Source organism: Agrilus planipennis, unplaced genomic scaffold (assembly GCF_000699045.2).
Source record: "Agrilus planipennis isolate EAB-ADULT unplaced genomic scaffold, Apla_2.0 scaffold294, whole genome shotgun sequence".
In the NCBI taxonomy this organism is placed as follows: Eukaryota; Metazoa; Arthropoda; class Insecta; order Coleoptera; family Buprestidae; genus Agrilus; species Agrilus planipennis.
The window spans coordinates 124,975-142,109 of record NW_020439100.1 but is presented as its reverse complement, the minus strand read 5'-3'; the positions used below and the strand labels follow the sequence as shown (position 1 = coordinate 142,109).

Genomic DNA, 17,135 nt, shown 5'->3' with positions numbered 1-17,135 from the left:
AAGTATTACCTTAGAGTATTGTAAAGTATGTTTCAACATCATCATCATCATCTTCAGGGGTAGTGAGGTGTGCCTATTCTTGAGAAAACAGAGTGTGAAACCGGTACTAGATTCAGGGCTGGTCGGAAAATTGAATTCTTATAATTTTATGTCGTATGGATTAATGGGTTTATGATGTAACTCACAATGGAAAAACTACCATGTGCAAATTTCTATGTTTTTTAGTAAAGTTTATAAGGATGTCTCACAAAAATTATTGAACAAATATTGAATTTTGCCAATACATGTTTTTTATTCACGTGAAGCTTGTCAGGAGTGTTCTTTTTTTCGTTTTTCTACTGTTCAATCAACTTCGCAACATAGACCTAGTATTTCACTTGTTGTTTCTATTGCGCTGTTTGTACCTGACAAGAATTGTTTGTCGTACTCGTCACTGGATTGCAACATGATTAAAAAAAAACTCCTTACACGATGGGGAAGTTTGAATTTCCTAATAACTTCCCCCATAGTTACGCCACTGGCAGTTTCCATAGGATAGGATTGACTGATTGTTACCGTTTGAAACCTGCTATCTGTATTCTAGCATGTAATCCTTTTTTGCGAAGTTTAAGGGAATAAAAGTGATTGTTAAAAAATACTTTTTTCCTTATTGTTAAGTATCTATATGGAAGATAATGAAAAGCCTTGTTAGTTAAGTACTTCTCTAGCTTATTGACATCGTTTTGAAAAATCAATACTTTGGGCGCCAATTCGGATATTCCAACCCTTCTTTTGCTAAGCGGAAACGATGTACAGCGTCTTGTTTCGAATAAAATTATTATTATTGACTTATATTCTTATATTGTTGTATACGTGACCCAAAATTAAGAAGTTGATTAATTATGACTTCTTTTGTAATGCAATGTAAACATTAAGAAAAACAGATATCTAATGCAAAACATAATTTTAAAGTTTAAGGATTTGAAAATAGAAATTCGTATTGTCCGTAACACCACTAAATAAATGAAAACATAAAAAAATCGTACTATTTATGAATTTTCAAACATCTACCGTAATAATATTAAAATGTTGCTTCATTTGTGGTCGTGGGGTTGAAGGGATTAACCAAGGGCCGAAATTTCAAAAAGTTGAAATTACTCAAAAATTTAAAATTCAATTTTCAAAATGGTCTTGAGGTCATCCTGCATTAACAAATTTACTATTCCACATTTATCAAATGAGTCCTTTCATATAATTTAAACATGCATATAAGAAACATCATCAATCTGTTTAGGCATTTTTAGGCGAGGGTGCTTTTAGAGAAAGACAAATGCATGTATCAAAATAGCAGTTTAAAGTAATTTGTAAACTTTTGGTGGATAGGAAGCAGCAAATATTATATGTACCTTTGCAGTTTACCACTAGAAAAAAAAAAAGAAACTGTAATAGGTATAAGGGAAAGAATATAATTAACGTTCACTTCGTTATCATATATTTTTTGACAACGAATCACAAATAGATAAAAAATACGTCAAAACGTTATACTTTATTTTGAAATAAAATTATGTTCAAACGACATGAAACTGCTAAACTTTCCGGATTAGTTATAGCATCTTTTAGGGTGCTCTGTTATTTACTGTACATAAACATTTAATGACACAAAACTTGCAGTTTGAAACAATTACTTTATATCATGTATGTATATGCGGAACTATCATTGTTTATGTCAAATATATTTCATATTAAAATTCTACGTAATATCTATGGGTAATTTTATGTTTAATACTTAATCGAAAACGTACTTAGGTGTTTAGTGTCCTAAATGTAATATCACTTTTTTAATATTATTTATTTTTCCTTAATCAATAACTTTGGTATGGACGATACCTATAGTCTTGTTTTATGATATCGGAAGCTTTTTCTGCGACCATAAAAGCTGGTACGTTGGTGTGAGCCGTTAGGGGTAGGGGAATAACACTTAAATCCGCAACCCTCAGCCTTCTTATTCCATAAACCCTAAGGGAACTGTCCACTACAGCTTCGGGATCTTGTTTGGGACCCATTTTACATGTTGCCACCTGATGATGTAGTGTTGCTGCTAAGTGACGTAATGCACATTCCCAATACTGATCAGAATCGAACTGAAACGGTTCACATCCTGGAATAGGCGTATCCAACAATTGGGCATTATAACGTCGAAATGCTGGGGTTTTGATAATTCTTTGTATGGCCCTAATCGATGCTATAAATGTTCTCACATCTTCATTGTACGCATCTGTGAAATAGTTTCCATAAAGTTTGGGCTGAACATGAGGATTCTTGGATTTCAGCTTAATAGAACCATAAGATTTAGGATGCACCAACATGGGCCATATTTGACATGCATTTTTGTTCTCAATGGGTCTCCAAATTCTGTTGTATACTTTATCTGTAATTCTGAAAACTCTTCTTGTAATTAATCCTTGATCCGAGTGTAGTCCGCCTCCCACAAAAATCAGTTCTATGTCCGGATAAGTAGGATTAGGGTTGGTAAGGTTTAGATTTAGATACGCCAAGGCTTCTACACCTCCAAGAATGTTTATTAGACTTGGTTGATTTGAGAAGTATTTCTTGTAGGAACTGATGTCAAAAAAGCTGCCTTTAAATACTATCGACTCATTTAAGGTAATTGTCAGTCCCGGAAAGGTTAGATGGTCGTACATTTTTTGGCCCACAGGAAGATCTTTAATAACGGGTATGCCTACTTCGTTCAGATGACGCTTTGGACCGATTCCGGAAAGCATGAGCAGATGTGGCGAGTGAAATGCTCCAGCAGAAAGAATTACTTCCTTTCTGGCCTTGGCAGTGTAATATATTCCATTTCGTTCATATTTCACTCCTTCGGCTTCTAATGTAACTGGATTTATAATGATCTTTGTAACAAGGGCCTTCTTAATAATTTTCAAATTATTCCTTTCCTGTGCTGGTCGGAGGTACGCCTTTTCAGCACTACATCTTCTACTGTTCTCCAGAGTCCCTTGAACATATGATACGCCTATTTGCTGGTAACCGTTATAATCGACGTAACTGTATCCCATTTGCTGAAGAGCATCTATGAAAGCCTTTGCGGATCGGGTTCGTAATGGCACATCTTCTACCTTCACGTATCCTTCATGACCTCGGTATTGTGGATCCTGGAGTTGGATACGAGTTTCTTCTAACTTCATAAAATACGGAAGTAAATCATTGTATGACCAGCCAGGGTTGCCCATGGCTGCCCATTTGTCGTAATCTAATCGATTACCTCTGACATGTATCATGTAGTTTATCAAAGAACTTCCACCGAGGCCTTTTCCTCTAGGCCAACTCATCTTTTGATCTTGAAGGCCTAAAATATGACGATATGTTCATTACCTACTCAATCTTTGTTTTGAATGTTTTATAAATCAACGAACTCTACCAATATGAACTGCATTATATTTTTTGTACTTCATATTTTAATTTGTTTCCATATAATTATCTCCATTATTGTTACCTAAGCTCATAAACTCCTGTTTTTCCATGAGATTCTTCCAGTTGTACGGCGTAAACTGGAACGCTGGTGCAAATACGGGCATGTCGATTACTTCCACAGGTGGATAACCCGCTTCTAACAATAGAATTTTCCATTGTGCGATTTCAGAAAGTCTATTTGCAATCGCAGATCCTGCTGATCCTGCGCCAACTATGATGAAATCGAACTCTTCGCCGTTGATTGGTTTATCTGAAACATTTATCTCATGAAATAGCAATCGAAAGAAATGCGTAAAACTAGACGCATGAATATTGTACTTAATAAAGTGTATAAAGTAGAAATAAATAGAATACGTAAAAATGTTTTTGGAAATGTGAACCAAAGTAGGTACCAATATGTTTTTATAGATCATAAATCCTTTTTCATCTGAGAGAAACCTGTTTCAGAATGTGAGTGAAGTAAAATTTGAAATATGTACATCGATGATAATGTACAAATACAAAACAATAGACAAAAATGATAAGAATTGTCAAATTTGATCACTAGAATAAGCGTGTTCTATTATCGAAATGATCCTCAACGTTATAAATCATCTGAGTAAGTACAAGGAACAACAACTGATATGTAATTTATTAGTATGTACATACAAAATTGTGGCCGGAAAATGTTGCCAATGAATTTCAAAAATTTTTCTGAACCTGAACACTTTGTATAATTATAGTTTATTTAAGCANCCTTCTTAATAATTTTCAAATTATTCCTTTCCTGTGCTGGTCGGAGGTACGCCTTTTCAGCACTACATCTTCTACTGTTCTCCAGAGTCCCTTGAACATATGATACGCCTATTTGCTGGTAACCGTTATAATCGACGTAACTGTATCCCATTTGCTGAAGAGCATCTATGAAAGCCTTTGCGGATCGGGTTCGTAATGGCACATCTTCTACCTTCACGTATCCTTCATGACCTCGGTATTGTGGATCCTGGAGTTGGATGCGAGTTTCTTCTAACTTCATAAAATACGGAAGTAAATCATTGTATGACCAGCCAGGGTTACCCATGGCTGCCCATTTGTCGTAATCTAATCGATTGCCTCTGACATGTATCATGTAGTTTATCAAAGAACTCCCACCGAGACCTTTTCCTCTAGGCCAACTCATCTTTTGATCTTGAAGGCCTAAAATATGACGATATGTTCATTACCTACTCAATCTTTGTTTTGAATGTTTTATAAATCAACGAACTCTACCAATATGAACTGCATTATATTTTTTGTACTTCATATTTTAATTTGTTTCCATATAATTATCTCCATTATTGTTACCTAAGCTCATAAACTCCTGTTTTTCCATGAGATTCTTCCAGTTGTACGGCGTAAACTGGAACGCTGGTGCAAATACGGGCATGTCGATTACTTCCACAGGTGGATAACCCGCTTCTAACAATAGAATTTTCCATTGTGCGATTTCAGAAAGTCTATTTGCAATCGCAGATCCTGCTGATCCTGCGCCAACTATGATGAAATCGAACTCTTCGCCGTTGATTGGTTTATCTGAAACATTTATCTCATGAAATAGCAATCGAAAGAAATGCGTAAAACTAGACGCATGAATATTGTACTTAATAAAGTGTATAAAGTAGAAATAAATAGAATACGTAAAAATGTTTTTGGAAATGTGAACCAAAGTAGGTACCAATATGTTTTTATAGATCATAAATCCTTTTTCATCTGAGAGAAACCTGTTTCAGAATGTGAGTGAAGTAAAATTTGAAATATGTACATCGATGATAATGTACAAATACAAAACAATAGACAAAAATGATAAGAATTGTCAAATTTGATCACTAGAATAAGCGTGTTCTATTATCGAAATGATCCTCAACGTTATAAATCATCTGAGTAAGTACAAGGAACAACAACTGATATGTAATTTATTAGTATGTACATACAAAATTGTGGCCGGAAAATGTTGCCAATGAATTTCAAAAATTTTTCTGAACCTGAACACTTTGTATAATTATAGTTTATTTAAGCACCGAATTAAATAGTAGATGCTTAGTTCAACCATTAAGATATTACTTGGTAGTTCTAATACAAATGGTATTCAATCTATTTACTTTTATTTCCGTACGCCATTTACAATTCTATTAGTTGGACGAAAATAAGGGTGAGTCTCACCCTGCTTACAATAAGCTTTTAGACCTATGATATGGCGCCTTAGTTATCGATTTTGTCGCTACTACATCCTTAAAATACAACCACAAGTTTTATTAATACTCCCAATCGATGGTTTATCCGATACGTTAGGCATGCAGTTTCTGAAGTTTATTTGAAATACTTCTGTTTTAAATACGAATATGAAATACACTAACTAGTTTAAAAGAAGTTTAACATGTTCTATCAAGCGACAAATAATCGCATTATTTCTACTATCAAATACGACTTTAAAGATACCTATTTCTATTTTATGTTTTAAATGCTTCAAATTCTCTTATGTAAATCATAACTCCTATTTATATTGGGATAGCCTTTAACCTATTTCTATTATAAAAAAAGCAAACTACAAAAGCTTAGCTGAGTTATCTTGTCACCGTGCTTTCATAAATGGATTCCAAATATCGGATTGGTTAATAGAACTTCATCCAAGTCACAAACATTCAGTTAGTTACTTTTTACGGAGTGGTTCTGATACTATTGCCACATACAAAATTATTAATTAAGGTTATAAGGGTAATGTTACATAATATAAGTGACTTATCACCATCATCCTAAGGTCTACAGCAGAGGTAAAGTTGAACACCCATCTTCACTTTTCATATTGTCCGAATGTAAGGGTTGTTCGGAAAGTCATTTCGTTTTTCTTTGTGGAAATGAAAGACAGTTTTCGTATAATAAACAAACACTTTATTAAATTATATATTGACCGTTCTGGTCCAACACCCTTTGCCATCTCATAAAATTTTTGGTCTTTGCTGGCAAAAAACTGATCGAGGAGGTTTTCGACCTCCTCATTTGAGGTGAAGGTTTTACCGTCTAAAAAATTTTGGAGTGACCGGAACAAGTAATAATCCGATGGTGCCAGGTCTGGAGAATATGGTGGGTGTAGCATTGTATTCCATTCAAGCTGTAATAGCTTTTGGCGAGTGACCAAACTTGTGTGAGGTCTCGCGTTGTCTTGGTGAAACACTACACCTTTCCTGTTGATTAGTTCTGACCTTTTCTGTTGAAGTGCATCATTCAGTTTGTCCAGCTGATGACAGTAGACTTCCGAATTAATCGTTGTGTTATCCGGTAAAAGCTCAAAAAAAACGATTCCTTTAAAATCCCACCAAACAGACAGCATCACCTTTTTTTGGTGAATATCGGCTTTGGAAATGGTTTGAGCCGGTTCATCTTTTTTGCTCCATGACCTCTTGCGTTTGACGTTGTTGTATACAACCCATTTTTCGTCCCCAGTGATGATGCGCTTCAAAAACGGATCATTTTCGTGACGTTTGAGAAGCGAATCGCAGACGTCAATGCGGCGACACAGATTTCTCTCTGTGAGAACATGGGGAACCCATACATCGAGCTTCGAGGATAATCCCAGGCCTTTCAAGTGGTCATAAACTGTTGAATTTGATAAATTTAACCTCAATCCGATCTCACGTGTTGTTATTCGCCGGTTCACATCAACTAATGCCTTTATCGCGTCTTTATCAGCTTCAACCGGCCTTCCCGAACGTGGTGCATCTTCGACATCAAAATTGCCGGATCGAAATTTAGCGAACCAGTTCTGGCACTGGCGTACTGTCAACACACCTTCTCCATACACATCAGTCAATTTCTTTCTGGCTTGAACAGCATTTTTACCCTTTCTGTAGTAAAACAGTAAGATATGTCGAAAATGCTGCTTATCGCTCTCCATATTTAAAAGGGCACCAACCAAAAACTACTGCGTAGAATTAATTGGAATTTTTCACACACAAGCCTTGCTATATGAGCTCTCAAAGCGTATAAAAATTATACGGCTTAAATGTGAAGTTGGGTGCAAAAGAATACAATTAAATCCTCTCTGTCGGAAAAAAACGAAATGACTTTCCGAACAACCCTATAGTAGGAGTTTTACTGGTTTTCGTTAATGACGAAGTTTTATTGTTTTATTATTATTTTGCATCGTTAATAACTGACACCTGTTTTTTGTTTACTGTGTATTTTAACATTCTAAAATTGACTAACGATTACTTAGCGTTTTGGTGGTAATTTATCTGCGAGTTTCAAAGTTAAATACGTTTTTTACACTATCATAAAACTTCTGAAGCAGATATTAGATAGTATAGTAAAATAAATGTAGTAAATACATAACAGTTATGTTCCATGATGTCGCTTTTTTTCTTCAACATTTTATGGTCCCTGTGTCCACATGATTTACTTTTTTTTTATCTATTTTACAAACAATACGTATAATTAGCATTTTTAATTAAAAATGAAAGTTACTTTCCATAAAAAATGTTAATGATTCATTCCTACAAATTACCCATTACGTTATAATTAGAAAACCAATTAGCTAATTACTGCTATCTACCTATTTGCAAGAATTTTTTTGACAACAATTACAATTATGTTATCAATGGTAAGTTAGTGTCTTTTTAATTATTATAGTCTAATGTATTACTGGCGAATTGTTTAGACATCAACAAATCTATTGATTACTTGTAATAACATTATGTTGCCAATATTGTGCTGTAGATTTTCATTTTATTGGCCGGAAAGGCATAATGAACTAAATTTAATATGAAATGTCTATTCGCGAAATTATGGTAATGACGAATTAAGTTTAAATAGAACATTTGAAATATTTTCTTCGAGGTCCGCCAATTGTATGTATGTAGCTATCTTGAAGTAAATTATGCATTTCTATACAGGGTGTTCCACCTAAGGCGGTTTCGTCCATAACTCAGTTTAAAAAAAATGTTTTTATAAAAGTGGTTTGGAATCATATGGTGTTTATGCAGAATATAAAGTAATCGATTTTTACGGGAAAACTGTTAGAGATAAATATTTAAAACCTTATATCAGTAGAAAGGGCTTTTAATTTTGCATCAAACGGCATTATTTAATATTGGTAATTCCATTAAAAAAAAAAAAAAACTTATTCGTCTTGTAAGATTGTCAAAAGTAAGTTTAGATATTTCTGGCTCTGAATCACGTACACATTTTACTCATAGTAAAAAAGATACGGTAAGTCGTGCTAAAACGAACTGTTGAATATCTCAAAATCTACTGGAGATAGGTATAGCGAACTGTTAACAAAATTGACCTAAAATTAAACAAAGAAAGCGAAAATGTAAAAATATACAGGGTGTATTTTCTGTATATTTATATACCATATGATTACAGGCACTTCTATAAAAACATTTTTTTTTTATTAAAGGTATTGACAGAGTTATAGACGAAACCGTCTTAGCAGGAACACCCTGTATAGTTAGTAATAGTTAGTAACATGATAAAATCTTCGTTTTTAAGATTTACCATATGTAATAACATTTACAATTCTTACATGTGCATGCAAGTAAAATATGAAGAAAGAGTGTTTGCAGTGAACCGATTGCAAAAACTTTCATAAGTTTTCTAGGCTACACGATATCGCTGCAGATTTTATTATGTTGTTGTTACGTTATTTATGTGCATCAGTTTGAAATTCCATCCAGTTTATGTAAATGGATGAAGTCATTCTTTTGTTAAATTAGCCCTAGAATGGATTAAATAAATTCGTATTCTTACGTAAGTAATTTGCATATATGCACTGGTACTGTTCCAATTTGGGAAAGAAAAAAAAAAAAAAAACAATAATAAAAAACAAAAAAAAAAATGTTCCATACTATCGAGAATTCTATTTAGAATTTAGGAATAGGTACAGGTATGGAAATCATAGAGAGGAATTTGGATGGCTTCAACTAGTTTTTCGTGAAAACAAATAACTCTACTAACAAAGAGACTACTTGATTATATATATGTTGAATTAACGAATGCATAGCATTACCAGAACCATTTATAATCTAAAGGGTGTTAAAGATTGTACTATGAGAAGGTAAAATCAATTTTATAGCTATCTTATTCCTAATGGCATTAACATTTAATAGGTAGAAGTTGGCATTGTGAATGAAATTAGAATATAAATTACATATTGATGAAATATTCCAACACGATGGATTCACATTATTAAGTACTAACTAACTATTAAACGTTTCCTATGCGTTAAATATTAGTTGAACTTTGAAACTTTTGAAGAAGTCGTTGGTTGCTATTGGAAAAAATGCATATAAAATCGCATTGTCACTTTTTTGTTTTGACAATATCCTAGTTTAATTAGAAAGCTATAAAAAGTGTAATTTTCTATGTCTAAAAGAAAAGTTGGCGTTAATACATTTTATTTCATTAAAACGGGTTGAGATATAAAATAAGTTAAAAAAAATAAGGTTAAAAAAATATGAATAATACACTACGTATTTAACGAGTAACAAATATTCTAGTACCATATATTACTCCAAAATTTCAAATTAAAGTGCAAAAGAACGTCGTTAAGACGCGATAACTGATAAGTAACTGAATATCAATTTTAGAGGCGAATGTAAGTTTATTTGTTTATTACGATTTCACACTTCAACTATTCATTTGATCATCATGAAATTTTGTACACACATTGTCAGAGGTAGAGAAAAGGACATAGGGTGCCTTTTATCCAGAAAAAAGTACTGTTCCCGAGGGATAGGGATTTTCTTTTCATCCCGATCGGGACTTAAGAAGAAATTTATCAAATTATTAGCGGGTACAAGCCGCGGGTAAGAGCTTCTTTAGAATAATAAAATTCCTGTTATTAAAGTTACAAACATCCTAATTTATTTAAAATTTAAAAACCTAATTCAATTTAAAAAAAATAAACATTAAGTTTTATTTTTCTAAAAAACATTCATCTTAGAAATCATCATTTGACTATTTTAAGTTCTAAAATATTTCGACTACATGAACTTAAAGGTCTCGGGTTCGATTCCCGACGAGGGTTTTTTAGCAGCAACAATTTTTCCCCTGTAACTTGAGGTAATCTTAGAGGGTTAAATATGAACTCACATTATTGGTTAAAACTTATTATATCATAATATCTAGAAAAGTATCGAAGTGTATAAAGAAACGTGTATATAGGGTGACAGGGAATTGTTCGTATTCCTCTCGCTTGAAGAAAATATCACTAATTTGGAATAATTTAACCTTTAATACTTGCGCCATTTTCGAGAAAATCGACTTTATATTTCTTGCTACAAAAATCCGAATTTTGGGAGTTGAAAATTTAAAAAAATATTTGGCTTGAATTTTTTCATGGTCTGATAGCTTAGATACTAATTGGCCAACCTTCCTAAAGCTACCACGATATTTACTATTATATCTTATATTGTATGTTAAAACATGTGTTATAATTTGAAAACCGAAATAGATTTTCTCGAAAATGATGTATTTTCCACCCTCAAGTGATAGAAGTTAAATCATTGCAAAATAGTGACAGTTTCTTTCCCCGAGAGTCATACGGGCAATTTCCTGCCACCCTGTATACGAATACTATACATATATTTTGCCGATTATGCAATGTCTACATTACCAAACTTACCATTGTAGTCAGGGTTATAAAAAAGAAATTTGGATCTTCTGCTGGTACTTCTAGTTACGTTGACATTACTTTGGCATGTCTGAGTTATTAGAATGGCGATCGTAAACAATAGACCCAGTGACCGCCACATTTCCGAACGTTGTACCTACGCAAAATGTGGATGTTCAACTCACGCGCGCATTTTGATTATTTACATTCGGATTGTAAACAATAGTGACCACTATCACATTTGAACAAAATGCGGGACGCACATGTACTTATAGTCTCAGAGAAATTGAATGGTCAAATTACGATCCCAAAACCAGTTCTTTAGTTCAACAACCCGATACTTTTTACAAAGTGTTCTTGAATTTTTGTAATTAATTATTATTACTTATACGTTTATCGGTCAAAATTAATTTATAGGCCGCATCATGTAGTATTAGCATTTCAAATTGCCCATTTCTCAAAAACGATCTATTGTATTATTTAATCAAAAAGTCACGTATGCCAAAAGCAGCCCTAGGCGAAGGGTTTGAAAGGCGTAACGGTGAAGGTCTCCATTAGTGTACTTATTTCTGCTTTGTTTAAAATTTTGGTATGTTGTGTAGTTCACTTTCTATCTATATACTGGGTGCACAATCATCGACCTTCGGAAAACTGAAAATCAGAATTAGTTGAACTAAACCTAACCTAACTTAACCCAATCCTAACCTATTCCAAGACAATTTATTTTTTGTAGGTGCAAATTGCTAGAAACAAATCAAAGTACATGGCCACTAGGTACCAACTCACTTCGTTCGTGTTGTCATTACCTACCGTTACATGTCTACTTTCTCTATTTATTAGTTATTTAACTTCCATGTAAAATAACTTCGGACTTAATCTAACGTCTTGTATGTATACAGTTAACACGATAGTACAGACCTACACTCATTAAGATATCAATTAAGAACAAAACAAAAGATTAGAGCAATTTCTATTTAAATTGAAACCGTGGGAAGGCTGAGAATTGATTCCGTACTTGACGATCGCGACTGAACCTTTTTTCTAAACCTGGGTTGCAGTGAAATGATCACAATCGCAACAATGACAATAAGGCAAAGTGGAAAAAGGGACGAATCTATAGAATCAAACAGCACTTTAAGAAGTAATATAAAACCGAAAAAATCAAGAATCCGGTTCTATGTTGAATTTCTCAAACCAAATCAAATCCTCTCCCTGAAAACGTTTTGATAAAACAGTTTATAGCCTATCAGTACTAATAATCATTTTAATAATTAATCATTGAAAAAGGTTATCAGAAAGAAGTCAAAAGTTTATCGATTGGGTACAAATAATACTGAGGAAAGATTTTTGGATTTATATGAAATGTTGAATAACCAAAAGCAGAAACAATTCATCGCCACAAATGAGACTTGGTTAGCAGAGGTCAAAAGAATCCAAAAATAGAAGGCTTTAAAGAGAGAAAAATTACTTAAAAGGATTTATGGTATGATTGTGTTAATTCAGCTGCTAAAATAGACGATTAGGTATATTAAAAGCATTTCTAAGAAATTGTTTGTCAGCGATCTCCTCTGTCTTTACCGAAACTGCAAGTTTGTTGTCGATTAAGTTTCTGCGCTATCTCATGCTTCTAAGAAGATCATGGAGTTTATGGACAGAAATTTCAAATATATGTATGCCTAAAGAGAAATATATGCCGAATAATTGTGATGCAGAGCTGATGGATTCCGCTGTTTGGAGAGAGGGGATAAAAATTAGGGTTTGGTGATGCAGAGAATTAAATATACTTATGACAGCTCTGAAAGAAGACGTATATAGGATATGGAAAGAAATTCCTTACAAATACATCAACAAATTTCCTGAACCTTGATCTAAAAGGCTAGCTATATATGATCCTGAGCCAATCTTCGCATTTCCCTAAAACTAAAACATCCTACATCTTTAACTATTTGCGAACAGTAATCTAATCTAGGTCTACCTCTACTCTTCTTAACTCCTGTTTCTGCCTTTAATATGTCTTGACTAGTCCTACATTCATGAGAAGGTGTCCTACCAACCTATCTCGCCTATTTTTTATTGACTTCCATAGAGTCCTCTGTTTTATTCTTTCTAATACTTCTTAATTTCTAACCTCCTCTATCCACGGTATCTTCATCGTATTTCGAACGCGCCGCGCTCCAAACATACACCTTTAACAATCTTTTTCGAATTTTTAAATTAATCGTTCGCGACCATAGAAGTGACTTTTTTTTATTGAAGGCCACTCGACCCTACGCTATTCTATGCTTTATATCCCTACCTACTCCTTCCGTCCTGACTTATCTATGACTTCCTAGATAATTAAAATTAGCAACTTCTTCTAAAATTTCATCTCTATAACTGCCTGTTGCTCTTTATACAAACTAAGTATCACTCTTCCATCTTTGTAACTCATTTCTACATTTTTAAGTATATTTAACATCTTGTCCCGTTGAACATTGTACCATGTATAAGAAAAATAATGGAAGACTTACTGAGTGAAATACAGGGTGCTTCAAAAAAATGTATACACACTTTGAACTTCCATAGAAAATTTATTTACCGTTCTACAAAGTTAAATTTCAGGAAAATAGAAAGCTGAAAGTCCAATGTAAATGAAACATAAATAACAAATGTTAATACTGTTCAAATTGGTGACCTACAGCATCAATACAATTCTGAGTACGAGTCACCACAGATTCTGTACATCGTATCAAAACGTGATACGTGAACCGGGATTTATGGGTAGCATCATTTGGTCGGATGAAGCCCAATTCAAACTTAATGGAACTGTCAATAGGCACAATTGTGTTTACTGGGGTGAAGAAAATCCTCACATTACAATTGAAAAAGCTGTAAATTTGCCTGGTGTAAATGTGTGGTGCGGTTTGTCTTCAAGGGGACTCATTGGACCTTTTCGATTTGAAGGCACTGTAACTGGTATTAATTACCTAACAATGCTTGCTGATTCCATATTTCCTGCCATTCGTGCATTATACGGTAATGATGATTTTTATTTTCAACAAGATGGTGCTCCGCCGCACTATCACAGGGACGTACGAGCTTACCTGGATCAAAATTTGTCGGGCCAGTGGATAGGACGCAGGGGGCCAATCGAGTTTCCAGCACGCTCTCCAGACCTTACACCACTGGATTTCTTCTTGTGGGGCACAGTAAAAGATGAGGTGTACAAACGTAAACCACGTAACCTAGACATTCTTTGGAATGAGATTCAAGCAGTGTGTAGAGAAATCTCATTGGACGTTTTGATACGATGTACAGAATCTGTGGTGACTCGTACTCAGAATTGTATTGATGCTGTAGGTCACCAATTTGAACAGTATTAACATTTGTTATTTATGTTTCATTTACATTGGACTTTCAGCTTTCTATTTTTCTGAAATTTAACTTTGTAGAACGGTAAATAAATTTTCTATGGAAGTTCAAAGTGTGTATACATTTTTTTGAAGCACCCTGTATATTTGCCAATGGTTATTTACTAAAAAAATTACATTTGTTTGAAGCACCCCTTCATTGACTTAATACTAACTAAATTCTTGTAATTTTGTTATTTAGTTCAGAAAGATATTCGAAAATGAAACTATTTAAAAATAACTTTCTATATACAGATAGGAACGGAAAATATAGGTTGATACAACTATGTACACTTGTACTGACAACAATGCAACACTAACTAAATTCAAGAGGTGCATAGAGAACTATTTATAATAAATTTTTAAGGAATTTGAACGAACCAGGAATTAATATTGGGAACAAAGACTACTAGGACTTAAAATGAGGAAGTGTCTTGTAGCAGTAGATTATATTATAAAACAACGAATTGTCCAGTACAAAAAAATGATAAACAGTAAAATTATAAATAATAAAACCATCGTGTACTATTCTATAACGCGCTTTCATGGCCAACCTTATCACTTAAGACAGTTTCGTACCTGATTAAATACGTTGTTGAATACAAAGAGTTAAAATGTAATGGTTTCTACCTTCACTTGGTAAAAGTTTAGGAAAATACTATTTCAAAAAATTAAAAAAAAATGTATCAACTTGTAGAGGTAATTTAGAATGGCATGAACCTTGCGTTGCATAAATTTCATCCGTTCATTTCTATCTTCCAAGAGAATTAATTGTTTCTCTTTACAGTTTATCTGGAGCTTTATTCTTGTCTTAATAGCGAGTCAGATGGCTAGAATCTATAGGATAATATAGTCGAGTTAATGTTTTCCATATCTACAATATGAATACGCTTCTCGGGCATTTGAAGGTCCATGTCATTCTATACTACCTATAACAAATTTTTGCCAAATAGTGCTTTCGCCAAAAAGAGTACTTTCCGGTGGTTTAAGTATCTAGTTCACAACCTCTGTAACGTCCGCATGACCTTTTTATATGTTACGCCTTAAAATTTCTGTATTTTTTTCTCTTTTTGTTTTTAATTAACTAACTAGACCGAAAGACAGCATGACCTACGCGTATCTTTGGGTATAATTAGCAAAACTTCTTAAAAGAAAAGAAGAACAATTTCTGCAGGAACAATTAAGCCGAGAGTTCCCGAACTTACCCTGATAATAGATAAAATAAATAGAGAGGTCGAAACTATAACAGGAGAATAAACAGCTAAATTGTATATGTATCAAAGAATAATTCAAATTCCAATTGGAGATGAGGGACCTCCAAAAGAAAGCAACTTGCCGAAGACATCGGCCGGATTGCGAATATTACCAAATGAATCCATTTGGGGCTTTCTCCGAATGTGAAGTGTAGAAACCAATGACTTAACTGGTTGGTTGCAAGGATAGGAATATTCGACACTTATTATATTGAGGATAAGAGAATGGTCTCAATTCAACAGAAATTAAATGCTTGACTCCGCAACTGTACCACAAGCTCAGAGTGTCTACTAAGGATTCATATCATTGAAAAACGTGCAGTTAATCATCTACAAATCCAGCATATTAGAACTTCATCCCAAGGACTCAAATGTATAGTTCAACAATCCTCTTAAAGCTCCTAGCTATTTAATTCGCTAAAGAGATCTGTCATATTAAACAAACAATAAATAAAATTAATGAATGAAAATATACAATTTTAAATCTTCTTCACAAAAAAATCAATTGTAAGAAAAAAACTCCGAGGCCCGATAAAGAAACAGCGAACAACCGTTTCCATCTAGTAGAAAACTCCTTGCGAAGGGGTTACAAAACTAATTACAAAGGTCAAGTGGCTCAAAAATTCAAGAAACAATGGATTACATAAATAATATAATTAATTCACTGAAAGGTAGTACACTCAAATAAACTCTAAACATAATTAATATGTAGGTAACTGCGAATCTTCTTTACTTTTTTAGTGCTTCAATTTGAAATTCGAAATTAGGCTTTTATAGTGTTAAATTAAACACTATTAAATAATTTATTTCCTAATTATTATTCATACCAGTGGAAATGGTGTAGATATTTTAACAGGGAAAAAACTTATGTACCGAATCGTTACGAAGCTTCTACTGATTAAGATCTTTATTACTAACATAATTATCCAATTACATATTGTGTATTAGTGAAGGTCTATATTTAATTATATTTCAATATACGTGACGTACCTATGTACCAGAATCGTCTACTTTCACATTTATTTGTGAATGTGTTTAATGAAATTGGCAACACCTTGTAAAACTTATCTATATGTATAATTGAACTACGGAAATCTATCTTTGAATATATTTACAAAATTATGATTTAGAAAATACTACAAATGGCGTAGTAAACGCCATCTGTAGCACGATGCTACATTTTAGGATTAGGTATGCTCCAACAAGGTCCACTTGTGTGGATATCTACTTGCTGAAACGAATCCCGGCGTAGCCAACCTCATCGTGATATGCACATTAGCTTAATCGAATAAAATAATTCGAAGTGGTCTGTATTATTTTAAAATTGTGATTGTCTATTGATTATTTTCGGTACCTAGGAAGTCAAATAACTTAGGCTGGAAGGAGCAGTATATA

General features: G+C 33.4%; 1 protein-coding gene across 1 annotated transcript; it reads right to left on the bottom strand.

The window, feature by feature from the left end:
- Positions 1-1,632: 1,632 nt before the first annotated feature.
- LOC108740763 (glucose dehydrogenase [FAD, quinone]-like) lies at positions 1,633-11,305 on the bottom strand. Its single transcript, XM_025977485.1, has 5 exons — positions 11,111-11,305; positions 4,795-5,022; positions 4,205-4,647; positions 3,494-3,734; positions 1,633-3,346 (listed from the first exon to the last, which is right to left on the bottom strand). The coding sequence occupies exons 1-5, from the start codon at positions 11,238-11,240 to the stop codon at positions 1,842-1,844; spliced, it is 2,547 nt and encodes an 848-aa protein (XP_025833270.1). The 5' UTR covers positions 11,241-11,305; the 3' UTR covers positions 1,633-1,841.
- Between the last annotated feature and the right edge of the window lie 5,830 nt (positions 11,306-17,135).